The 26,877-nt window shown below is 38.8% G+C and overlaps 1 protein-coding gene across 7 annotated transcripts in view; it reads right to left on the bottom strand.

Annotated features, from left to right (window-relative positions):
* ABCD4 (ATP binding cassette subfamily D member 4) overlaps positions 1 to 25,804 on the bottom strand; it is a 31,518-nt gene extending 5,714 nt beyond the window's left edge. Inside the window, exons 1-18 of one of the 7 annotated variants that reach the window (XR_007950641.1) lie at positions 25,571 to 25,804; positions 17,579 to 17,697; positions 14,856 to 14,983; positions 13,136 to 13,275; positions 12,299 to 12,415; positions 11,418 to 11,543; positions 10,588 to 10,638; positions 8,623 to 8,717; positions 8,239 to 8,360; positions 7,728 to 7,819; positions 5,382 to 5,471; positions 4,739 to 4,938; positions 4,377 to 4,468; positions 3,160 to 3,196; positions 1,471 to 1,520; positions 1,034 to 1,090; positions 812 to 864; positions 216 to 261 (exon numbers count right to left, since the gene is read on the bottom strand). Coding sequence is in view for 2 of the 7 variants with exons in the window: in XM_051977609.1 (XP_051833569.1) it covers positions 185 to 261; positions 812 to 864; positions 1,471 to 1,520; positions 3,160 to 3,196; positions 4,377 to 4,468; positions 4,739 to 4,938; positions 5,382 to 5,471; positions 7,728 to 7,819; positions 8,239 to 8,360; positions 8,623 to 8,717; positions 10,588 to 10,638; positions 11,418 to 11,543; positions 12,299 to 12,415; positions 13,136 to 13,275; positions 14,856 to 14,983; positions 17,579 to 17,697; positions 25,571 to 25,617 (1,636 nt within the window). In the remaining 5 variants the exon portion in view is untranslated. Of the gene's footprint in view, positions 1 to 184; positions 262 to 811; positions 865 to 1,033; positions 1,180 to 1,470; positions 3,197 to 4,376; positions 4,469 to 4,738; positions 4,939 to 5,381; positions 5,472 to 7,727; positions 7,820 to 8,238; positions 8,361 to 8,622; positions 8,718 to 10,587; positions 10,639 to 11,417; positions 11,544 to 12,298; positions 12,416 to 13,135; positions 13,276 to 14,855; positions 14,984 to 17,578; positions 17,698 to 25,570 lie in introns of those variants that run through there. The other 6 variants (XM_051977609.1, XR_007950640.1, XR_007950642.1 and 3 more) reach the window with 6 other exon arrangements.
* Between the last annotated feature and the right edge of the window lie 1,073 nt (positions 25,805 to 26,877).

Raw genomic sequence — 26,877 nt, 5'->3', positions numbered from 1 at the left:
AAGGAAGCTAAATATTACCATGTGGACCAAAGCCTATGAAAGGCCTTAAGTGTTAGTTAACATCCTCTGGAGGTGAAAGAAATGAGGAGAAATGCTATCTCCTAATATTTTATACTTAAAGACACACAAAAAATACTCCCACCCACACAATCTGACTCAACTTTTGCTGTGGATTACTTCTTACCTGCATATTTAGGTTGCAAATAGAAGAGCCGGGCAAAAGAAAGTCTTTGCATCTCTCCTGGGGACAAAACGTCATACCTGGGGACCAGAAAGATGGCAGATGGGCTAAAGGGGAAAAATCAAATACTTTCTTCTCTTTATTATAGCCATCTGAGAAATGACTTCAAAGACTGCCCCATGATTGCACTTTTGGAAAAGGTCCTATTTTCCTACCCTGAATGAAACATGAGGATTAAGAAGACCCAGCAATTCTAGGCACATTTGTTCTAATACTAAAAACTAGCTCTACAAAAACTTGAAGTTAGATGAGTTAGGGATACACCTGGGAACTTATTTTCTAGGGAATAATGTTATAAATGGTCAATTCGCCAAATGATGAAAGAGGGGTATTTCATGATATTAAGGTGATATGTAACTAGAAGATACATACAATTTTATGCAAATTACATTGGGGAAATATCATGCTGTGTAGATCTATATAGGAGTTAACAGCCTGAAGGTAACTGCCTATCCTAATTTAGCAGAATCCAGCTATCCTGGACTTTAGAAACTCCTATAAGCTGGCATCTGTGATAATGGCTCATGTTTGTAAAGGAAGTAGGTTTTTTAAAAAAAAATCTATTCTTACCAGTTCCAGTCTACCTGTTGGTCCAGTCCCCCTGTCCTTGCCACCAGACTTGACTGAAACACAGAAACAGGGAGACATCAATAATAACAGTGCTTAGCTCCTGGCCTACAATAAATGCTTAATAAATTTATTTGATGACTGACTAAATGAGCCTGCCATTTACTATCACCCATCTTATTGGGATTCTCAACTCTAATTTCCCCTCCAAAAATAGATGCATACCTAGAAATCTCAGCTGCCTGGATCCCTGTCTTTCACAGCTGACACACAGTATGCTCCCTGTCAGGTTGTAAAGGCAGTAAATAGGATCAGGAAAGGCAGACACTATTCAATGGGAGACAATCAGGTAGTAGTGGACAGATCTGGACCTAGATTCAAAAAAATCTGAGTTTAAATGCAGCCTCAGAAAGACACTTGCTAGCTGTGTGGCCCTTGGGCAGCATGTCACTTAATTTCCTTCTGACTCATTTTCCTTATCAATATAATGGGAAAAATCATCACAGAGGATCAAACAAAATAACATTTGTAAAGCACCTTGCAAAACTTTTAAAACCTATGTAAATGCTAGCAATTATTATCATTACTATTGTTCTGGGCCTTTTCATGGAAGGCAAAATGACCTGGAGTTGATTCTCATAAAAATTACTGGAGTGACTCACCAGGCCAGCTAATTCCAAGAACCTCATGATTCTTTCATCATCAGCAGAACCTAGAAAATAGATTCCCTCCCCCACCCCACCAAGTTATAAGTATGGGGTCAGGCAAGGCAGACACTATTCAATGGGAAACAATTAGGTGTTAGTGGACAGATCTGGATCTGGATTCAAGATCTGAGTTTAAATGATGTTCCACAGTGCACAGAGCGTTGGGCAGGTAGGGAGTCAGAAGGCTCATTTTCCCAAGTTCAAATCTGGCTTCAGAAACTTACTAGCTTTACCACGTTTGCTTCAGTTTCCTCATCTGTAAAATAAGCTGGAAAAGGAGATGGAAAATTGCCAAGAAAATCCCAAATGGGGTTACAAAGAGTCAGTCACAACTGAAAAATGGCTTGAATAAAAGTGACAGTGAATAGAGTACTAGATTTGTAGTCAGGAAGTCCTAAGTTTGAATCCAGCCATAGACACTCACAAGTTGTACAGGACAAATTGCTCAAACTCATTAGTCCTCAGTTTCATGTTGTTGTCATTCAGATGCATCATGTTCACCATGACCCCATTTGGGGTTTTCTTGGCAAAGATACTGTAGTGTTTTGCCATTTCCTTCTTCTGTTCTTTTTATAGATGAGGAAACTGAGGCAAACAGAATTAGGTGACTTGCCCAGGATCACACAGCTATTAAGAATCTGAGGTTACATTTGAACTCAGATCTTCCTGACTCCAGGTCTGGTGCTCTATTCACTATGGTGCTACCTGGCTGCCCTTCCTCAGCTGCAGAATGGGGATAATGAGAGCAACTATGTCCCAAAGACATAAGGATCAAATGAAATAATATACATAAATTACCTTGTGAACCTTATAAAGTATTTTATAAATGCTAGCTGTTGTTATTAGCTATTATCTAAACTTAGGCTGGGCAGAATTAGAAAGCAGGACTTGGAGGAGGAAAGATCTACTTTAGGACTTAAGACTGAGTTAAGCAGAAATTAAACATAGCAACTATGTAAAGCACTTTGCAAATCCTGTAGCACTATATAAATGCAAGCTATTGTTATTAATCATCATTGTTATCATCATTGGCAAGAGAGTCATGAGAAGGAGAACTGTTCCATGTCTTGTGAGTGGGAACCTCTGACCCAGAAGGGAAGAGCAGATCTGGGGGAGACCAAGCAGGTAACTGTAAAGGGCTGAAACTATGGAATCAATGCACTGAGGTCAAGACTGCAGAACACTTGAGGCTAACTTCTGATTGGACAATACTCTTATGGGCATGTGCTTGGAAAATGGTCCTTCCCATTATCCGTATTGGCTAGATGATTGGTCTATAGAGGATTGTAGGAGGGACTAGGGGATGGAGCAAAGCTAGCCAGGGACACACTCTCGGCAGTAGATGAGGGAGAAGGCGTTTCCCGAGATTCTCTTCCATCCCCTTCACTTCTACCCCCTAAAGACTAAGAATAAAGATGGACTTTTGCTTATCCTGACTCCGGCTGATTCTGGGTGTCCTGGGTGCTAGCGCGGTCGTTAAAGGGAACAGCAGGCAGGAATCTCAGTTTTAGCTAAAACCCCTGGCTGATGACTCCATTGCAAAAGACAAATACAGGACACCAGGAGAAGATAGAATGGGAAAGATAGAGAGACAGAGAGAGAAGAAAGATGGAGATCTGATATGATGGGTCACCTTTAACTTACCTGATACTGGGTAGATTTCTTTCAAAGGATAAATTACCTGAAAAAGCAAAACTATATTTTATAAATACAGGAGAGTTCTGGTTCCCAGGGGGAATGAACAGAATCGCAAAGAGTTGGAAGGGACCTTAAAAATCATGTAGTCCAAACTATTCTGTTTTTGTTTAGTCATTTTTCAGTCATGTCCAACTTTTCATGACCCCATTTGAGGTTTTCTTCAGAAAGATACTGGAGTGGTTTGCCATTTCCTTCTCCAGCTCATTTTACAGATGAGGAAACTGAGATAAATAGAGTTAACTGACTTGCCCAGGATCACACAGCTGATAAGTATCTGAGGCTGGGTTTGACCTCAGTAAGATAAGTCTTCCTGACTCCAAAGTCTGGAATTCTATCCACTGTGCCACCTAACTGCTCATGTAGAGAAATCTTTATTGTAATAGCATAGGTTAGTGGGGAAAAAAACTATTGGGATTTGAAGTTAGAATACCTCTATGACATTGGGCAAGTTACTTAATCATTCTAGGCCACAGTTTCCTCATATATAAAATGAGTCAGTTGGATTAGATAATTGGTGACAAAGATTTGACCAACCTTTGATTGTTTAAAAACTGAGATAGTCAGATGTACTAGGGCAGGAGCAAATCAATACAGAAGTGTATGCATTGTGGAAAATGTCCTAGCCTTGATGTCAGAAAGACCCAACAATACCTGGCTACCTGCAACCATATCACTTAATTTCTCTGAATCTGTATCCTTATTTATAAAAAATGGAGATAATGACTGTTTTGAGCTATTATGAGGCATAAATGAGATAACATAGGTGAAGCACTTTTCAAACTTTAAACATTATATTCATGTTAACTATTGGTTATTATTATTACTGTTGTTGTTATTTTCCTTATCTCCAGTGGAGAAGGGGACAGATGGAAAGCCCTTTTAGGACAGGAACCATGCATCATACTTTATATTCCATTCAGCACCCAACATAGTGATATACTGCTTAGTAGATACCTAATAAATGAGGGTCAAATAAAAACTGAATGAAATTTCCCAAGAAACCAGGATTTCTTCAGCTCATGAGACCTGAAAGGTAGAGCCATGTAACACTCCATCAACCAACTTCCTATTATTGGCATCTCCCCATTGTTATGGCCACCAACTTCCCCAATCAATGAGATATGAGAAGGAATAGGGAATAGGAGAATGCTAGCAAGACTGACCTGCTCACGCAAAGTCCCATCTGTGAAGAAAGGTCTCTGTGGCAGAAACAACACTCCATGAGGTCCAAAACTTGTCATCATCTGTACAGTACCTGCAAGAGTACTACTTTCAGACCCAAAGGAAGGACTGGGTATCTGCCTCAATCTGTGCATTGATTTAGTAGAAGGATGTGTCACAGTTTCTGAGATCCTTGCTCCAAGTGGGACAAAAATCCCTTGCCCCCAACTTTTCAGTCCTCCTACCCCCAGTCTCTTAATTTAAAGGTTTGGGGACCATAATCTCAGGATTACCTGATGGGTTATCTAGGACCTTCCCAACTTTAGCTCAGAAATTATAAGCGACAAAAAGGCTTAGTCCTTACCATGCATACTCTCCCACAAGCCGGCCAGGACCCTGAGCAAGGAGCTTTTGCCAGTGCCCGTGTTCCCTGTGATAAGCAGGCTCTGCCCCTCAGAAACTGTCAGGCTCAGATCCTTGATCAGAGGCTTGTCAGAAGATGGGACTGAAATGGAGACCCGATCCAGGCGAAAGGCTGTGTCAGTGACCTTTGATTCTGAGGCCCTGGAGTTACGTACAGATAGATGATTTGATCAATGATACCATCCTCTCATGGAGCAGCCACAGGTTTGTGGGGACTGCCCCTAGTTTACTAATATTTAATCTACATTGTTTTGAAGATTGTCACTCTTTTCAGAGTTTCCCAGTCTCATTTTTGGAACTGGAAAGGTATTGTTAGGTTCCCTCAGAAACTAGTGAAATGGACCATATTAACCCCCAAGAATTCTTTGAGGATTAGTGGAAAAACCTTGCTGATAGCAGTGAACTTTCAATGAGAGGAAGACAATTCTCCCTGAGGTCTAGAACTTCACCAAGAACAAACCTGAGATACAGCTGAATCTGTGGCCTGGATGCCACTCTAATCTAAAGTGCCATATACACCATTTGTAAATGTTTATGAGTAAATCCCCATGAATATAAGACAAGAGCTCATGGCCATTACTCACTCATCAAAATCCCATTCATCCAAATCTTCTGAATCACAGTCTCGAGGCTTTAAAGACATGTCCAACAGGGTTTCTTGCAATTCCCCAATTCTAGAAAAGAGAGAAAATCCTAGGATTCTTCTTGCTTAGAGAGGCTGTTGGAATCCTTACTAACTGCTAACTAATTAGAGTTGATCTAATCTTACAAGAAGATTTTGGCCAGAACCTGAAACAAGGTACTAAGTAGAACTAATTAATACAAGGCTTGTGTTCACACCTTTACTCATTGGAGTCCACAAGTATGCTAGCTTCACAAAGTACACTTTCTAACTTCAAGGGAGTCCACACCTCCCTTGAAGCTCTTTGGGCCAGAAAGCACTAGCACAAATAGAGCTTCAATGGGCCAGTCAAAGAAGTTCTTCAGAGTGAAGAAGCTACAAGGAGAGATTTCACTGGAGTGACATGAAGAGTGGAGCTGGCTGGAGGCTGAAGAAAGCAGAGGCAGAGGCTGAAGGACCAGACCTTTGGATTTGGCGACATCCGGAGAGAGCTCTTGGAACCAAGCAGAGAGATAGGCCTCTAAGCTAACCGGGCTATATTGGAGATAATAAAAGATCTGAACTTTTATCACCTGGCTGCATTTTGAGAAGAAAAAGCTCACCACAAGAGGCCACGAATTAACTACAACTCTCCCCCTTGCCCCTTTTCTCTTGTGTGACAAGGCTGGCTTGGATCCTGCCTTCTTCCTCTTTTAATTTATTTCATTAGGCAATTTCATCTACTTCCTTTGATGCAATTATCATTTCTAAGTAGATAATTAGATCTATTTATCAAGGCTTTGAATGTTCCAAAGACATTTTAAACTCAACATGCTCAACATTATCTTTTCCCCCACATCCTTTCTTCTTCCTAACTCCCCTATTACTATAGGGGACATCCATCCCCCCAGTCATTCAGGCTCTCAATATGGACACCATCCTTGATTTCTCAATTCCTTTGCCCTCCTATCTACTCTACTGCCAAAGCCTGTTGATTCCATTTCTTTTATATGTCTCCTTCTCTCCCTACTGCCACTATCCTGATTTTCTCATCACCTCACACCTAGACTATTAAAATAGCCTGCTGGTTGGTCTTCCTTCCTTAAGTCTCTCTCCACTACAGTCTCCACACAGCTATCAAAAGCATTTTCCTAAAGTGCAGGTCTGACCATGGCACTCCTACCTCATTCAACAAATTCCAGTGACTATTTCCAAGATCAAATACAAAACCTTTTTTTGGCCTTTAAAGTCCAGATTATTACCTGGCCCTTTCTTACCTTTCCAGGCTTCTTAGACCTTACTCTTCTGCACATTCTCTGCAGTCCAGTGATACTGGATTCCCTGATGTTGCTCAAGTTGGGGCATTTTCATTATTTGTTCCCCATGCCTAGAATTCTCTCCTAGTTCATCTCTATTTCCTCGCTTCCCTCAAGTCTAACTTAACATACCTTCCTTTTGTTAAGAAACTTTTCCTGATCCTCAGGAAAACATTTACATTGACTCAAACATAGAAACAAACATGAAATATATATATGCATATGTATATATACCTATATGTGTGTGTGTGTGTGTGTGTGTGTGGGTGGGTATGTGTGTGTGTGTGTAGACTCAGGAAAAACATGTCATTGACTCAAACAGAAACATTCATGAAATATGTGTATGTATGTGTGTGTGTGTGTGTGTGTGTGTGTGTGTGTGTATATGACATATACACATACACATAGCTATGTGACTGGGGGTAGTTTTCCTCAATTTCCTCATCTGTAAACTGTAAAGGAAACAGCAAACTCCTCCAGTATCTCTGCCAAGAAAACCCCAAATGGGGTCACAGAGAATCAGACATGACTGAAAAATGACTGGACAACAAGAGTGCATGGTCAGACCTTTTCCTTCTGGGCAATCATTTTGATAATTCTGTGGATTGGAGAAGAGAGAGACTTGCAGCCAGAAGCCCAATTAAAAGGGCCATAATTAGAGTAGTAGATGTGTGAATGGAGGGAAGAAAGTAGATTTGAGCATTGCTATGGAGGCATAAGCTTGATGATTTAATACATATTAGATATGTGGGGTGAGTGAGAGTGAGGAAAGTATGTAAGGATAATAGGAATTATGAACCAAGGTGACTGGACTGAAGTAGATTTTGAACATGTTGAGCTTGAGATGGCTATGGAAAATCCAATATAAAATGCTCCATTGCATGGTGATGAGGGACTAGAACACTGGGAGTTATCTATATTGTGGAAGAGCAAATCTTTCAGCTTCCTTCCAGACACACATTTCCCTGGCTTGAAGCTCTCTGATTTAAGATACAAGTCAAAGGGAGCCTTACCTGTGTGTATAGCCAGCCACATCAGAGAAGGTTGTTGAGAGGTCAATAAGTTGACTGAAGCAACCGATGAGATAAATGGACACAAAGGCGTTCTGGGGGAGGATATGGAGAAAAATCTGGTCAGTCCTGGGACAAATTTAATACGATACTTGGAAAATAGTAGGTACTTAACGGATGCTTGTTAACTGAGTGCTGAATCAGCAGAGTGGTCCTGTGACTAAGGGGCTCCTCCCATGAAGGTCTTATGATGTGCCAGGCAGTCCTGCACAGGTGTGACTTGGGATTTCACCAAGCCCACTCCTTCCTCCACTGCTTCCTTCTACACAGAGTTCCTAACCCTAATTTTAGCTCTCTTCCACACATATATTTCCTGCATTTGGGGTCCTTCTTTCTTTCTGAGCACTAGACAGACCACTCTCAACAGGCCCCACAATAACCTAAAGCCAAACAGGAAAAAAAGGAAAGAGAGGTTCTGGATGGGGCCATCGGCACTGTATGCCTAAGAGCTTACCTTGCTAACCAGGGCACTTAGTTCTGCTGGGGCCAAGTCGCCATAGACACCGCTGAAGATGGGGATTGCAATAACCACATAGCTCAGGATGCTGCCCAAGTAGTCGAATGTGTTGATGCCAACTGCACAATACAGACTGGGTTAAAAAGACTACAACCACTCTCCGTTCTGCAGGAGAATGACTCCATGCCCCCCAGAGGAAGAAGCAGATTCCTAATCTCCTGGAGCCCAAGCAAGAAGCCGGTGACCCACCTGGGAAATGACCATCTCCTTCCATCAGTTCAGAAAAACTGTGCAAGGGATAAATCGTGACTCTTTTATCATCTAGTCTGACTGGACTCTGGGACCCATGATAACCCAGAAAGTGGGACCTTTTTCACTTACTATAAAGCCAAAGTTCCTTGGACATGAGTTCCTTCTGAGTCTGCAGGAGTTTCTGCAACCTGTAATTCGTCCTCACATGTTCCACATGCCCAGCTCTGGAAAAACAAAGGTAGGATGCATCAAGGGCCCACTTAGGCCTTGCCCAAGTTATCAAAGACTCCAGGAAACTCTTACAGTTGAACTGGGTGCCTTCTCCCTCCTTTACCCTATCTCATCTCATCCTTCAGGGCCCAGGCTCAGCAGAGGGAACTCAGCATCTAGTGATCAAGGAAAATAACAGGAAGTTTCTCTCTTCCTGCAGCTGGGGATCCAGGAGAATCAAATGATCTTTCCTTAGAATTTGGAAATGTTATTTCTCCACTAACTACCAGCAGGGCTGCAGGGCTGGACTAAGGCCAATTCTACCATGTATGGCTGGAGATGATTCAAACAGATTTCTAAGCTTTTTAGCCCCAAGGAATATTAAAGGGACAGAAAACAGTTTAAGGATAATAGCCCAAACAAGGCAAAGAATAAGGAAATATAGCTCCCTTTTTCTTTGGAAATAAGCCTCTGTTATTTATGTAACCCTGTCTGAAGACCAGACCCTAAAACCCATATGGAGTTTAAATAGGCAGGATGGAACTTTAGGATATAATTTCCTAAGAAGAGGAACAAGCATTTATGTAAGATTTATGGTTTGAAAAGAACTTTGCCTACAATGAGTCATCTGATCCTCCCAACAATTCTGTGAAGTCAGTACTGAAGGTATTATTAACTTCATTTACAGATGAAGAAACTGAGACTGAGAGAGGGTCCTTCAGCTAATATGAGATTAGAACTCAAGTCTTCTAGATATTCTATCCATCATACCATACTGCCTCTTGATGTTGTATCTAGAAAATATGGGCTACACACACACACACACACACACACACACAGACACACCCTTTGCTGTTCAACTTGTGAAGTTTTTGCTGTAGTCAGTTCTCTAATAAATTGGATTCCCAGCTTATAACATTCCAAAACAGCAAAAGTAGCTGGCTGTAGACTTGGAGTCAACTGGCTAGTTATTATAACATCAATATTTATTTCTTTCCAACTTAACAGGTGAAAAAAACAGAAGCAATAAGGTAACACTTTTGGACAACAACAAAATGGTGGAGTTAGGGTCAAAGTCCCCAGAATGCTCAATCCAATCCCTAAACTGTATTGACCACCTCTAAGTTCTTCATCAAAAACACTTCTAACAAGACAGAGCTTTTTCCCCACTCACAGCACAATGAGTGAAGATTTGTACAGTCAAATGAAAGGGAAGGCAGTGGAAAGACTCTGAATTTGGAATTAGAAAATCTGGGTTCAAATCTGAACTCTGCTACTTACTTAATATTTTGTAAAATAAAAGAGTTAGACCAGATAATCTCTATGATCCCTTCCAACTCTAAATATATAATATAATGAGAAAAATATTTTTAGAAATAACAATTTTAAAGGAGTATGAAGCTTCATCTATAGTAAGGTGGAGAGTTATTATTTAATAGTGGATTCTGCTCTTATTTCCTCAGAGTGCTACAAAAGTAGCTTAGGAAAATGAGTTTTTTGCAGCAACTGCTATATACTCCCAATATAAGCCACCAGGTGGCTCCCATCACATTAAGAATACCTCATGACACTATTTTTCCAAAGTGCTACTGGAAATATCAACATCAGACACCAGGCACTGGAAGCTAAACTAGCAGAGAGTCACACTCGGTATAGAACGGTGGCACCAACTGGCACATATCTTTATGGATTAATACACATGTAGAATAGAATAACAGCAATTCATGAGGCTGTTTTAGTTCCCTGAAAAGAGAGACTCTGGCAGGATGAAATCAATGAGGAAAATGTACCCAGATCAGCTCCCAAGTCATGGTCGTATATGCTTTCCTTGAGCATCTAAAGAATACAGACATAGAGCAAACACAAATTTATCCACTGTCTTACCTATAGAAAGCTGCTGGCTCAGCATTTACCCGAAGCTGCACATGTTTAAACCTGCATGAACCGAAGGCAACAATGGTCAGTGAACAAGACTCATGATAACACGTGGGCCATTATTCTTTGGTCCAATTGTTTTCTCTCCTTTCTAAGCCACAGAGGAAGACAAGACAAGAGCCTATGTGACCTCCTTCACCTTCTTTACTGGGGTGTGAATATGGATTATCTCATTTTATCCCCAAAACAACACTGAGAGTAGGTACTATTATTATTCCTATTTAACAGATGAGGAAACAGAAGCAGAGATTAAGTGACTTGCCCAGTTACTAAATGTCTAGAGTTGAATAAGAACTCAGGTCTTCCTGATTTTCAGTTCAGTGCTCTATTGTCTATGCCATCTATCTGAAGGCCATCTCCACTAGTCCTGATGTAAATCTGGCCATTGGACCCAGATGGCTTTGAAGGGAAAAGTGAGGCAGGTGACCTTGCAGAGCCCTCCCTCATTTAATCCAATTCATTTGCATGTCACAACATCATCTCCCTGATGTCATGGTCCTCTTGGAGAACGAAGGACAAACAACAACCATCATTTATCTGCTTCATATAATTTCAAACTTTTAAAAAATTTTTGGTTAGTTTTGCTGAACTGTTTACTCCAGCAGTGATGAATTCCCACAAGGTATACTAGAAAGGAGAAATAGGTAAGAGAATATGTAAACTAAGGCTAAAAGACAAATAGGAATGGGTGGGTAAAAAGATTTCATTAGGCTGAGTTGGGTGAGACATTAGATATTTTTTGAGGGTAAAGGAGAAGAAAGATACCAAAAAGCATCCACCTGAAATCTCCTTCCAGTTTCTCCTGTTGAACCAGCTTTGAAACAATAGGGCTCATGAGGACTTTGTTCACTATGGTTCCCAGGACAAAGTAACCAAAGATACTCACTGGTCCAAGCCAGCCTGTACTGAAAGAGAAAAAAAAAATTAATAGTATTGGTCAAGAAGCTTAGCCCTAGAAAAAAGTTGAGAAAATGACCCTCTTCCTTCTTCGTAGAGCTGAATGATTTTGGCTGGGAATGCTGCATAAAACTGTGAAACTTGTTGATGTGAACATTCATTGATTTTGCTTAACTTTATTTTTAATCTCTTAAAAATTTTTTTTTACAAGGAAGGGCTTCATGGGGATAAGAAATGGAAGATATATTTGAGGGGAAAAGGTGATTTAAAAACCAAGAGATATCAATTTAAAAATTCTTTAAAGTAAAATATTAAAAGAAAAAATATTAACATAGGTCATTCCTTCCCTTTCAGGCACATCAGTTCCCTGTTTCTATATTCCAGGCCCAGAAATAAGTCAGATTTGCACCTCAGATCCCAAGTAGGAAATTTTGCCCATTTCCCAGCACCAAAAAGGAGAATCATAGTTAATTTTCAAGGGCTGTGGAAGTCTTGGATTATGGGAACTAGAATCCTAAAATTAACAAATTTTAAATTTTCTGGCAAAAAAGAGACTGAGAATTCCAAATAAGGAAAAGTCAAGAAACACTCTAGGATGGGTAGTCTTAAAGAACACAAAGAAAAAGTATTCCTTGATTTTGGCACTGAAAAACACTGAAAGTTGGAACCCTTAACATTCAGGAACAGGATATTCTGGAAAGCACTGGAAATGAGGAATTATCTAGGGAGACAAGTTAGAGCCAGCCTTCTTCAGAGGTCCTACCTTTGAAAGCACTGATATGTGTAGTAGGAGATGGTGAAAGGGGAGATGATCAGCTTGCTGGCCATGGTGCTGAGCTGTCGACAGAATCTCTCTACATCTTGACTAATACGCTGATCCCTGCATCCAATGAAAAAAGACAGAGCAGTGTGAACCTGGGAATGTTGTGAGAGGATATCACAGGGACCAAAAGATCCTCATCCCTCATCTTGACCCAAAGCTATTCATCCTGGACTTTTAAAAGTACAAATGAACTAAAGATCAGATTTTGGAAGCCAGTTATAGTTTAGGCTGGTTTCTGAAAGTGGCATGCCATCAATGCCCAGGATTCTCAGAGAAGTTTTCGTTGAGTTTAAAATAAGGTCCCATTTCTAGACAGCTGCACCTTAGGGGCCTCAGTCTGTCCTGACAACATTTAAGAAACAAAACATGGAAGCAACAGTATCTACCAACCAAGAAGCTGCTGGATTTTTTGAATCAATGAAGAAATGTCTCATATATCTTAGTCCTTCACAAGTATACACATAACCACAGGACTTATAATTTGGGTTAATTCATGGAATAGCGGAGGAAAGGGAAGAACACTGAGAAAGAGAAATTGAGAGATTGGACCTTTACCCTAAAAGTCTCTCTCTCAGAGTTCCATCTGGCAGTGGGTAGCAATTTCTATCTGAACTCCAAAGTGCTTGACTTAGAAAATAGCAAATCTCCTTGAACATAACTAGTCTCTTCACAGCCACATGGCTTCCTCCCATTCCCAATAAAAAAAACCCAAACACCCAGAAAGGCAATGGATAAAAGGGAGACCAGCCCATGTAAGAGACAGTAGTAGGTGCCTACGGATTATCAATGTCATCACGAATCACGTTGAGGGTATAGTAGATTCGGCCCCGGAAGTAAAGACAATGAAGATGCTCAGTAAGGTTCTTCCTCCAGTTCACATACAACAGGTTACAGATAAACTGGTCAAAGCTCTTCAGCTGTGGGCAGGTGAAGGGAAGATAAGAAGAGAAATAAGCATGGATTAAGTGCCTATTATTTGCTGGATACTATATTTTATATATATATGTGTGTGTGTGTGTGTGTGTGTGTAGTGTTTGTGTATATATGTGTATATATATATATATACACATATATATATATATATACACACACACTATATATGTGCTATATAGTATCTAATACTATACTAAGCACTTCTACAAATACTTTTTTGAATTAGTATTACAAGAAAGATTATTTCCTTTGAGATGCAATGCAAACCTCAACTCCAGCAAGAAGTCCCCCTTGTTTTAATCTCAGCCCACTTGGATCACTTCTTATTTTATATCTATTGGGAACTTTCCCCAGCATCATCAAGTTATGCTATAGGCTGGGACTACCAAGATAACAAAGAAAAAAATTCCTTTCCTGAAGAAATTACATTCTAATAGGAAAGAAAATCAAGTACATACAGATATATGAATATAAAATATAGACCTGAAGAGCTAGCCTCAGAGTAAGGAAGATCTGACCCAAGACAAATCCCTTAACTACTCATCCCTAAGCAATACTCTAAGACAATAAATTGCACAACTGGGGCTGTGTTGCAAAAAGGTGTTTTCTTAAACCAATGGAATCTGAAAATTGCATTTTTAAAAAATGCAATATTAATTATTGGGGGAGGGGGAGAATTTGCTTTGGAAATATTCAAAAATAATTTAATATATGTGTGTCCATAAATACATTTAAGACAGGGATCATTATCTACCTAATTCCTTTTTGAGTTCTCCCTTCCCATCTTTAACCTCTCCCTTTCCCTCAGCTTTAGTATAATAGAAGTTGTCCACAATGAAATGTTTATTTGCCAATGAGTCATAATGATGAAGGAGCAGAATATGGGATATATGACTTTGCCTTAGTTTTTATAGCATGCGGAGAAGCAGCCCTGGCCCTTTCCTGCATTCTAGGATGTTGTGAGGGGGAAGAAAGGAAGCCTGTGGCCTTAAAGTGCTCTGAACAATCCAAAATGAGAGATAAATGTTATAGCTGCCTTTACTCTTAACTGTTATTGAAATAAACTGTTATCATTATCACTATTACTAATATTTATATAGCACCCTTACATTTATTATATCATTGGATCCTCACAAAAACCCTGGAAGGTAAGTGCTATTATGATCCTCATCGTACAGAAAAGGGAATTGAGGCAAAGAGAAGAGACTAGCCCGAGTTAGAAAATGTCTGAGGTCAGATTTGAATCAGAGGTCTTTCTGATTGCAGACCATAGCTCCAACCCCATACCCAGATGTGCTTAGCCACAAGTTCCTATACGATCATAAGGACCTTGATGGCCACCTGGCCACTCTATGCTTTGGTTGAAGTGAATTAAATAAAGGAGAAATTAAAACCCAGTTCTTCAGGCAGAAGCAGTCCTGGGGCACAGTAGTACCCTACATTCTCCCCAAAAGAAGGAAGAGCAAGCACAGCCTATCTCCTTCCCCCACTTTAGGCAATTTAGTCCCCTAAGGGCAGAAATGTGAGAGAGGGAAGGGAGGAACAGGGCCAAAGGAGCTCTTACTGTGGAGTTGATCACGATGAGAACAAGAGCTAAACATGTCAGGGTCTTGAATCCATCCAGATCCTTGTTTCCTAAGACACCATAGTATTGACTTGGTATTAGCCCCACCTGGTAGATGACCAGCTGCTCTGTAGGAGAAACACATGGGGAATGCAAATAACAGATAATACTGGTAGGGATCCCTTTCCAATCTTTGACCTCTTCACACCCCCATTAACCAACCAAGCAAGCAAAAACTATTTATTAACTGCTAATAGTATGCCAGACACTGAGCTAAGTGCTGGGAACAAAAAGAAAGAACAAACTCAAACCCTGCCCTCAAAGAGTACACATTTTAGTAGAAAAGTCAACATATATAAATTAATACACAAAAGATAAATACAAAGTAGATAGAAGATATTCTTACAGCAAAGATTCTTATGATTTTTTATGTATCATGGACCCTTAGGTAATCTGGTGAAGAAGTCTATGAAGTCCCATCTCAGAATAATTTTTAAAAGATCTTTTGTTTGTTTATTTTTTGAGGAAATTGGGGCTAAATAACTTGTCCAGGGTTATACAGCTAGTAGATGTCTGAAACTGAATTTAAACTAAGGTCTCCCTGACTTCAGGGCCAGTTCTCTATCTATAGATTAGCTGGCCCCAATCAGAATAAATCCTCAGAACCAGATGGATTCTCAAGTGAATTCTACCAAACATTTAAGGAATACTCAATGCCAATACTATACAAATTATTGAAAAAACAGGTAAAAGAGGCCTACCAAATTATTTTTATGACACAAATACTAGCAAGGAAATTGTAGTAATAACAGAAAGATCACACTATGATGCAGGTCTGATTTAAAAAGAGGAAAACTATCTGCATAACTGGCTATATCAGTAACAACAACAACAAAATCATATGATTATATTAATAGATGCAAACAAAACCTTTGACAAAATACAGGACTCATTCCTATTAAAAACACTAGAAAGAATAGGAATCAATTGGGTCGTTCTTAAAATAAACAGCAACAATCTAAAACTAAGAGCAAGCATTATCTGCAATGGAGATAAACTTGAAGCCTTTCCAATAAGATCAGGAGTGAAACAATAATGTCCATCCACTATCACCATTATTATTCAATATTGTACTAGAAATGCTAGCTATGGCAATATGTTAAGGAAAAAAAACTGATGGCTAAAAATCGGCAATGAGGATGTTGCAGATGATATAATAGTATAATCAGAAAACCTTAGAGAATCAACAAAAAACTAAATGAAACAATTAAAAACTTCAGCAAAATTACAATAATCAAAACAAATCCCCAGAAATCATCACTATTTCTAATATTATCAACAAAACTCAGCAGAAAGAGATCAAAAGAGAAATTCCATTTAAAATAACTGCAGACACTGCAGATACAAAACACTTTTCAGGCAGATAAAAACAATCCCAAACAATTATAGAAATATTAATTCCTCATGAAAAAGCTTAGCCACTATAATAAAAATGATAATTCTACCTAAATTAATTTACTTTTTCAGTGCCATACTAATCAAACTACCAGAGAATTATTTTATAGAGTTAGAAAAAAATAATAAAATCCATCTAGAAGAACAGAAAGTTAAGAATATCAAAGGAATCAACCAAAAAAAATTAATAAAGGCTACCTAACATCTCATACCATTTGCCAAGATAAATTACTTAGACATGATGATGATGTCATGGTAAGAAGATATTATAAGTAGATTATGGGACCTTTGAAAAATATACCTATCAGACCTATGTATATAGAATAGTATAGGGAAGAGTTTATTACTAAATAAGAGATTGCAGGGATTGCAGGAAATAAAATAGATAATTTTGGTTACATGAAATTAAAAAGGTTTTGCACAAACAAAGCTAATACAGCCAAAATTAGAAAGAAAACAGGAAACTGGAAGCAAGTTTTTCTGATAAAGGCCTCATTTATCAAATATATAGAGAAGTGAGCCAAGTTAATAAAAATAAAAGCCATTTCACAGTTGACAAATAGTCAAAGGACATGACCAAGCAGTTTTGCCTTTGAGGGAAGGCACAATCTACTTTAAGGACCTTCTCCTTTACCTGAGTCTTAAGGGAAGCCAGGAAGTCTTAAGATGTGAAGAGAGAAAACATTCCAGGTTATGGGGAGTAGGGAAGGGAGAAGAAGGGCAAGGGGAGATGAAAGAGCAAAAACAATATGATGGGAAATGGAGTTTTATGTGAAGAACATGTAGGCCAATACTGATATAGAGTTCACGAAGAAGAGTAATAGGTTAAAAGAGTAGAAAATTAGAAATGGGTCAGCTTTAATGCCAAAGTGTGTCCCAAAAGTCTTAGTCCCAAAAGATATTTTTTGGATACCCTCTATAGAGGTGCTGCAGTAGATAAGAGTGTCATACTTGGAATCAGAATCATCTTTCTGAGTTCAAATCTGGACTCAGACACTTCCTAACCATGTTACCCTGGACAAGTCTATCTGCCTGCTTCAGTTTCTTCATCTGTAAAATGAATATAACAGCAGCCCCTATCTCTTGGCGTTTTTGTAAGAATCAAATGACAAAATTTGTAGAGTCATGCAAACCATAAAGCATTATAAATATTAATTGTTGTTATCACATTATTATTATTATTATTATTTGAACAGGAGAAGAAAGAAGTTCATAAAGACAAAAGAGTTCAGGGAAGTATACTCTGTTTTCTATATACACTTACTTACCCAGCAGAGTGACACAGAGAAGGGTCAGGAACATCAAAGCATTCTGTGAGGAAAAACTGGGAAACAAGATGGACTGTATCTTTATGAAGCGTTGGAGAAAATGTAAATCTACCTGGGGTCTGAAAAGAAGGAAGATGCAGAACAAAAGTTAGCAAGCTAGAGATCTCCCTCAAAGGAAATTCTTTTATGAGTTTAGGTTGGAAATCCTAGGAGAGAAATCAGACAAATATGTCTAAATTGTAATGTTCAGGATCCAATGCAAGGCATTACTAATGCCGATCAGGTTAGAATGAAAGAGAGAGGGAGAAGAAGGAATAAGTATTTATATAGCACTTATTATGTGCCAGGCACTTTACTAAGTGCTTTACAATTATTCTATCATTTGATCTTTACAATAACTCTTCGAGGTAAGTGCTGTTATTATTCCTTTTTTATAAATGAGTAAACTGAGCTAGGCAGTGATTAGGTGATTTGCCCTGGTTTACACAGCCAGAAAATGGCTGAGCTGGATTACAATTTAATCTATTCTGACTCTTTCCACTGAGTTAACTAGCTATCTTTCTTCTTGTGAAAGCTCAGGTCAGCAGTGCCTTTTGAGGCTTCTCCCAAGGATCTGCATTATATATATAAAACACTACAAAGTAAGAACCACACAAAAATTTATATATATATATTCTCTTCTATTTTTTCAAGCTAAAAATATTTTTATTTTATATTACAAAATCTGTGCCCTCTCTCAAGACAAACTGGTACCTACTCTACAATTTAAGAGACTGAGAGGTACCTGGATTGCTGAGCGAGAGTCACACAATCACACAGTCCCAGGTTTTCCTGATTGAGTCTGGTTCTTTACTCACTCTGTAATGCTGTTTCTCCTAACTGCTTTTAAAGTCACAAAAACTATATTTTCCTGTTCTTATTTCCTTTTCTTTTTTTCTTAAATAATATTTTCTTGATATCATCAGTTTCTTACATCATCATAGTTATCCTAGTAACCCCTTCCCTCCTCTCAAAGAGCAATCCCTAGATGATGCAGAGGAGGGAGTGCCTGTTGGAATCAAGACTCATCTTCCTTAGCTCAAATCTGGCTTCAGACACTTACTGTGTGACCCTGTTTGTTTCAGATTCCTAACTGTAAAATGAGCTGGAGAAAAAAATAACAAACCAGTAACTTTTTGAAGAAAAGACCCCAATGGGGTCACAAAAAGTTATAAATGACTGAAAAAGAAAATTTTTAGAGGAAAAAAACCAATATAACTAATAAAAATATAGGAAAAAATCCAAAAAATGAACAATGTATAAAACATGAGGATCTTCCACCTCCACAAAAGGGTGAGTATGAATGTTTTCTCCTATCTCTTGCAAGAGTCCCACTTGATCTCTCTCTCTTTCTGCCTTTTATTTTTTCTCTCCTTTTCCTTCCTCCCTCCCTCTCCCCCTTTCTCTCTTCTCTCTCTCTCTCTCCCTTTCTCTTTTTCTTCTTCTTTTCCTCTCCCCCCACTCTCATTTTCTGTTTCTCTCTTTTTGGCATGGCAATCAGGGTTAAGTGACTTATATCAAATGTCTGAGGCTACATTTTAACTCAGGTCCTCCTGCCTCCAAGGCCTGATCTTTGTAATTTTGTTACATTTATTTTTTGTTTTGTGGTGTGAAGTTGTTCTTTCCAATTACATTGAGACAATTGTTTTCTTGATTGCTTACTTTGCTCTGATCAGTTCATGATTTTCTCTGTGTTCATTAGACCCACCATTTTTTAACAGCACAAAAATATTACATTTATGTGCTACAATCGTAGTTCCTTTTCACCTTCTTACAATGATGTCCTCTGAAGCTCTTTCAAGTTCTAAAATCGATGATTGTGCCCTAGAATCCCATGAATTTCAGTGTTTATCAGAAAGGAGAACAAAAACAGGAACTGTAAGCCCTTCCTATACTAAACTTGATACTGAAATTGTATTCCTTTCTTTGTCATTCATTTCACATATTTCTCCCTCAATTTCTTTGAAATCCAGAAAACAGAATAGCTCTATGTTGCATAGTGATCTCTAGGATAGGATAGCCTTTGATCTTAGACCTTGATGAAAGCAGTGGAAATTGATCATCTGGCCTCTGGCTATCTTCCATGGGTCTAATTTTTTTTTTTTTTTATCCTGGGTCACATTAAAAAAAAAGCCAGGACAGCTGCTTTTAGAGGGAAAGAGCTAAAGAATCTAGGAAGGGAGATCTGAAGAAGTCCCAAATTCGAGACGAATAGCAAAACATGCCCTTGCAATGTCTCAAAGCCAACCATTGTCTTCTAACCTCCTTAACTCCCAAATGTTCCTCATTCACTCCATTCCAACCCTTTTTTTCCCATTTACTAGCTGGGTGAACAGGTACAAATTACTTAAATTTCTCAATGATCCTCTCTATGCCTTTTAAAGAAGAGGTACCAATCAACATTGGAAAAAGAAGTCTTCCTAACTGGGAGTCTGCTAAACTAATGAAATCATTGTATGAAGCAAGTCTAGTACTAGGTTGAATTCTGTGCTGATTCAGCATCAACTGCTGTTAACAATTCTCCGCTGATTCAGCATCTGTGACTGTCAGTACCAAAGTTTTCAGTTGACCCCTGCCCTCGGTCTTTTTTTTTTTTTAATTTTATTTTTTAAAACATAAATGTGAATATTTTGATACACAAAGAACAATTTTTTTAAAAAGAGGGCTATCTATGAAACTCTGAATCTCTACCATCTATTCCCTTTTTCTTTGAAACATTTCTTCCTGCCACCAGAGTAGGTGCTGTCCTTCTTCCTCCAAATCTCAAAAGTAGAAGTCATTTAGAAATATCAGAACCCAATGCAATTGGTGACAAAGTAAACATAGAGCTAGGCTTGAAAGCAAGAAGTTTAAATCTATCCTCAGACAATTTACTATCTGAGTATCCCTGCACAAGACATTTAATATCTGTTTGCCTTCATTTCTTCTTCTGTAAAATGGGAATAATAATAGTACCCACCTCCCAAGGTTGATGTGAATATCAAATGAGAACAAATTTGCAGAGCATTTAGCACTGCACCTGGCACATAGTAGGTACATAGAAATGTTAGCTATTCTTATTGTATATTCTGCCATTCTATGGCCCCAAATCTCTCCTTCACTGTGGAAGCATTTGAGGACTTAGAAAGTAGTGGTGAATAGACAAATGGCCCCTGTCTTGTTAACTATCTAATTGGCCATGGTCCATTCCTACTTTCCCCTTATTTGTTTTAGTTTATATTATGCTATGTTGTATACTATATTTACACTTATTTCTCTAGTTTAGATTTGGGGAAGGCAGAGTAAAGATTAACAAAGACAACCCCAAATAATTCATTTTAATCAGCACTTTCAACCTGCCAAGTCCTTGCATCAGTATTTCTTCCAGAAAGTAGGCTGAAAAATCATCATTCTCAAACACAGTGGTGACAGCACAGGTTACATGGCAAAGTTCCAAACTGCATTTGTCAGTCCCAGGAGGCAAGAAGGGGCTGCTCTTGTTTTTTAAGAGACATTAGTTGCCAACTTTGTTTGAAGGCTCCAGCTTGGTACACAGCAAATTGGTAGTGTTAAATTTGGTGGCAGAGAACCAGGGCTGGAATACTTAAAATTCCATGACCATAAGCAAAATTATGACTCCTCTCTCAGCCTCAATTTCTTTACTCATAAAATGAAGGAACTGGACTAAGATGATCTTTGAGGAAAATTCTTCCTCATTAAGTGTTATTTCTCTAACTTTGGCTTTCCCTCAGGCTCCCAGGAATCAGTTATTGAGCATTTTTAAAAATTGCCCAGAAGACTTAAGAGAAAAGCAAAAGTATTGAGGTAACTGGGTAACCCACAAATTGGGAACTAAATGTCACCAACCTCAGCCTAAATCTACATCAAAATAGTCTACTGTATTTTGGGAGAAGACAGGAAAGAAGGAAGAGAGGGAGTGAGGGAAGGAGGAAGGAAAGGAGGTAGGAAGGGAGTGAAGAGATAGAGGGAGGGAGGGAAGAAATGAAGGGAGAAGGAAAAAAGGAAGGGGGAGAGAAAGGGGAAGAGGGAGAGAGATAGAGAGACAGGGAAAGTATGAACAGTTAAATGCTTACTTCCCGCAAAGCACTGTGATGTTTGTAAGGTTTTTTTATGCTCTATGGGGAAATGAAGGATGTGCAATATTTGTGGGATGATCAATACAATTGTAGTGGTATCCAGGAGCCTCCAATGGACTGGATTGATCCTTTATAAGAAAATAATGGGAAAATATGGACAAGAACCATAACAAAAACAATATTAATAAGGAAAGGCAGATAAAGTGGATAAAGAGCAACCTCAGAATAAGGAACACCCAGGTCAGATTAGATATGCTCAGAAGCTCCTTTCCATTCTAGATTTATGGTCCTATCTCTAATGCCTGTTAGTTCTGGAACTTAGGGCAATTTATTTAACCATTCAGAATCCTAGGAAATTAAAACTATAAATTAAAAATTATAAAGTGCTACAAATATCGATCTGCATTAGCAGAATACTTATATATACTTTTTTTTTATTATAGCTTTTTATTTACAAGTTATATGCATGGGTAATTTTACAGCATTGACACTTGCCAAACCTTTTGTTCCAATTTTTCCCTTTCTTCGCCTCATCCCCTCCCCCAGATGGCAGGTTGACCAATACATGTTAAATATGTTAAAGTATAAATTTGTATATACTTTTAAAGTTTGCAAAGCATTCTGCTTATTTGATCCTCATGGTGCACCTGTGAGGTAGGTGATTAAGGCATTATCAGCTCCATTTTACAAAGGAAGAAACAAATTCAAAAAAGTTCCCCGCTTTGCCTATAGTCAATTGCTGGTATCTGACGCAGGATATGAAAACAGATCTTCCTGATTCCAACTCCACGAGAGGCACAAATGGGAGGTAATTTATAGTAGTGGAGGGAGTGTATATATATATAGATGTTAACATAAATCCACTAAAGGGATATTATTTTGGGAGTCTATGAAAAGAATTTCTGTCTATAGGAGCAGCTTAGTCGTACAGAGGATAAGTACTGGGTCTATAGAAAGCAATTCAAAAAGACTTGAACTAAAATTCAGCCTTACTAGTTTCTTACTAGCTTTGTAACTGTGGGCAAAAGTCACTGCTTTCTACCACGGTTTCCTTAACTGTAAAATGGTGATAATAATAGCACCTTGCAGGATTGTTGTGGGGATCAATTGAGATCATACTGTTATAGTGCCTATCACATAATAGTCATTATATAATAAAGATTTATTCCTGGGAAAATGAGTAAATGGCATAAATTGGGGAGTGGCTGAATAAAAAGTTATGGTATATGAAAGTAATGGAATATTATTGTTCTATAAAAAATAATGAACAGGCTAATTTTAGAAAGGCCTGGAAAGATTTAATGAATTAATGCTAAGTGAAGTAAGCAGAATCAGGAAAACATAGTACACAGCAACTGCAAGGCTGTGTGGTGATTAAGTATAATAGACTTGTTTCTTCTCAACAAGACAATCCCATGCCATCTGCATCCAAAAAAGAGATCTATGGAGACTGAATATGGATCAATGCACACTATTTTCACCTTTTTTTTCCCTTTCTCATGGTTTTTTCCCTTTTGTTCTGATTTTTCTCTCCCAACTTGCCTCATATGGAAATATGTAAAAAATGGATATATATGTATAACCTAAAATTTTTTTTAATTAAAAAAAAATAAAGACCTATTCCCTTCCTCCCCATCACTAGTATCATATAACTTCCTTGAGGGCAGGAATTGTCTCACTTTATGCTTTGAATATCCAGTGCATGAAGGTATACAGGTCTAAAATATATGTAAGCTCAATTGAATTTTAGGATTTAAAAATCTGCTGTAGGATGGATATACATATATTTGATATAATAAAATACTGATTATTCCTATGAAGTTATGGCTTATATTTTATACTGGTGGTACATATGATAATAATAATAATTTATGTGACTATATGGCATCACAGATCAAATAAGTAATGCATCTAAAGCTTCAAGTCTAGAGTTCTTTTCATGTGTATCAGACTGTGACCTTTCTTATCCTAAAATCTTTTTTGCATGTCCCACATTCCCAAGAAACTACATTGTAAGCTATTTGATGGCAGGACTTGACAGATCTCACCCTCCGTCCCTGGATTGTAGGGGTATTTCAATATCTGCTATAGCCTTCTTTAGGATACCTTCCTTTCCACTTCTTGCTCTAGCATAAGGAATAATAATAATAACTGAAAAGAGTCAGACAATCTGCTGCCCTAAACCTTTATTCACAGTTACTAGATCAGACTAGCATCTGATCTCGGATCTGACTAGTGACTGCCTGTTATCAGAGATTCTTGATCTCAGATCTGAGAACTTAAAAAAATATATTTTAATAAATGTATTTCAATATAATAAATTTCCTTTGTAATTCTACATAATTTTTTCATTTTAATTTATGCATTTAAAAACATTATTCTGTTGCACATGTTTGACATACATTAGATTACTTGCTATCTAGGCGAAGGACGAGGGAAAAGGAGGGAGAAAAATTTGGAACACAAAGTTTTGCAAGGGTGAATGTTGAAAACTATCTTGGCAAAAATTTTGAAAATAAAGAGCTACTATTTTAAAAAAAACAAAAAAACCATTCTGGGGCAGCTAGGTGGATAAAGAACTGGACTTGAAGTCAGGAAGGCCTGAGGTTCAAATCAAGCCTGTGTGATCCTGGGCAAGTCATTTAACCCCAGTATCTCCAAAATCAAAAACAAACATCCTCCTCCAAAAAATTGTTCTGAGAAAGAGCTCTAATATATTTCACCAGATTGCCCAAGGGGTACTAAGACACAAAAATTGTCTAGAATCAACAACCTAGATCACAATTTCACTCTTCCCCTAAATGTGCCGTATTCTTTTACTAAAAAGTTAGTCCCTGGAGGACAAGAGCTGACTTGCATCTCCTGTGCCCTAAGAATGATTAGCAAAAAACTCGCACCTGAGGAATTACACTATATACTTTTGCATATCCCAAATGGTATTTAATAAATATATGTAGGATTTCCCTTCAATTAACCCTCCTTTTTTTTTTTTCCTGCATCTACTATTTATGCCAGTCACAAAAAAGCAATCGCATATCACGGAATTTATTTTTGAATGATGATAAGAATTTTAGGAATATCCCAAAGTCAGGACTCTGCCCAATCTCCTTTTTACGTATCTATATGATCTTATAATGATCAAAATTCTTCAGAGTACTTTGGGGTACTTAAGGATTTTAAAACTTTTAATAAGCTCATTAAAGCAATTAAGAGTTTTTTTTTTTTTTTTTTTTTTTTTTTTAGCAAGTTAATTTCTGAGCAATATGCCTAGCATATTTTGCTGAAAGTTAACGGCAGGTTAGAAACCTTAGAAAGAATACTGCTTGGACTCGGGTTCATGTGTCAGCTCTGCACTTTATTGTACGAGTAACTGGGTGATTGCAGGGGGCAGAGCGTTGGACTTGGGAGTCAGGGGATATTGAATTCGAACTCAGCCTTGAACACTTTCTAACGGTGTGGACTTATCTCTCTTTGCGTCAGTTTCACCATCCATAAAATGGGGGCAATAATACTATCTCCCTCCCAGAGTTGTTTCGAAGATGAAAAGAAATGACTTAATTAGCTCTGGGGTTACCTGAAAGTTCGATAGGGCAGCTAGCTCTGGTTATTATGTATGATCCTGTCAAGGTCCCAACTCTCTAAGCCTCAGTTTCCTTCCCGGCAAAAGGAAGATTCTGGACACTGTGAGATCGCCTCAGCTCCCGGATTCTGGGAATTGTTTTCTCTGGGGCTTCTATCCTCCTCCATTTTAGCAAACCCTTCCCCACTCCTAAACCCCCCGCGTCCCGAGCTGCCCAGATCTGCACCCCTAAGCCATCCCTGGTCTGTGCCCCGGGAGCCCGGAGCGGGGGTGGGGGAGGGGGAGGTCCGAGCTCACCTCGCGGCTGCGTCGGGATTCCCCCGTGATGCCCTCGGGGGCGTCATGAAGCCCAGGTAGCAGCGAAGCGCGCGACCGGCTCCTCCCGGGCAGAGTCCCAACCTCCTCTCGGAGCGCGCGGGACAGTCACTCTCGGTCCAGGAGGGAAGAGTGGGGCTAGAACAGCCAGAAACTAGGGAAGGTTCGGGGAAGGAGGCGGAGCTGGGATGGAAAATGGGGGCGGGGGCTCCGTGGGAGGCGGGGCCTGGGGCGTCACCATAGAGAAGGCGCTGCGGGCTAGAGAGGAAAGTACCAGGAACATCGAGATGCCGCTGGAGGGGGCTAGAAAGTCTTCTGGAAGCTCATCACCAAGAGACGGAGAAAAACACCGAGAGAGATTTATTTATTTAATTTCATTTACAATTTTTGAGAAGTCTTTCCCTCCCTCCAGACTTTCTCCTACTTATTGAGAAAGTGAACAATAGGATCCCTCTGATACAAGTGAAGCAAAATATCCCCATAGTAGCCAGGCTAAGGGGAAAAAGGGTGGAAAAATACGCTTCAAACTGCACTCAGGAGTTCAGAGTTCATCAGTTCTCGCTCTGAAAGTAGATAACAATTTTCATGTGATGAAATTTATAACATCAAACGCAAGGACAAAGGCTGTGTGTAGTGTGTGTGTGATCAAACCTAAAACAAAAACCAAGGGCAAGATATGGGTGATGAGATTTATTTTTAAATTTTTTTATTTTTAAAATTCATTTTTAAATTTTGAGTTTAAAGTTTCTCACTCCAGATGCCTTTTGAGAAGTCAAACAATATGATATTCATTATACATTTGAAATCACACAAAAAATTTCCATATTCGCCATGCTAGAGGCTCAGCCAAAAATAAAGAAAATGGAAAAAAAAATGTTTCTTTTTTTCCTCAGAATTCATCAATATTCTCTCAGGAGAGGGAAAGCATTTTTCATGTGATGAAATTTAAAACACCAAAAAAAGGAGGAGAGTCACCCAAGAACTTGACCTAATTCTTCCAGACAATCCTGATTATGATTCTGCAGGTCCAGCTCCTTCTCCTTACAAGAGGCAAGGCTGAGGAGGACAGGAAGACAGGTAAAGATGCAGCTTATGATAGGTGGGTATATTGGGATATGATGTTCTAACTCTGGACCTCGGAATTCCACATTCTTCCCCAATTCTACCTCTTTACATTTTTTTTGCTTTACCTCCTTTAATGGATCTCCTTGCAGCCTTCCATACCCCTGAAGGTTGTTGTTGTTTGTCTTTCATTCTCAAAGACCATGACATCAGGAAATGATACCAAG

This window comes from Antechinus flavipes, chromosome 2 (genome assembly GCF_016432865.1).
Source record: "Antechinus flavipes isolate AdamAnt ecotype Samford, QLD, Australia chromosome 2, AdamAnt_v2, whole genome shotgun sequence".
In the NCBI taxonomy this organism is placed as follows: Eukaryota; Metazoa; Chordata; class Mammalia; order Dasyuromorphia; family Dasyuridae; genus Antechinus; species Antechinus flavipes.
This window is presented reverse-complemented; position numbering and strand designations above follow the sequence as displayed.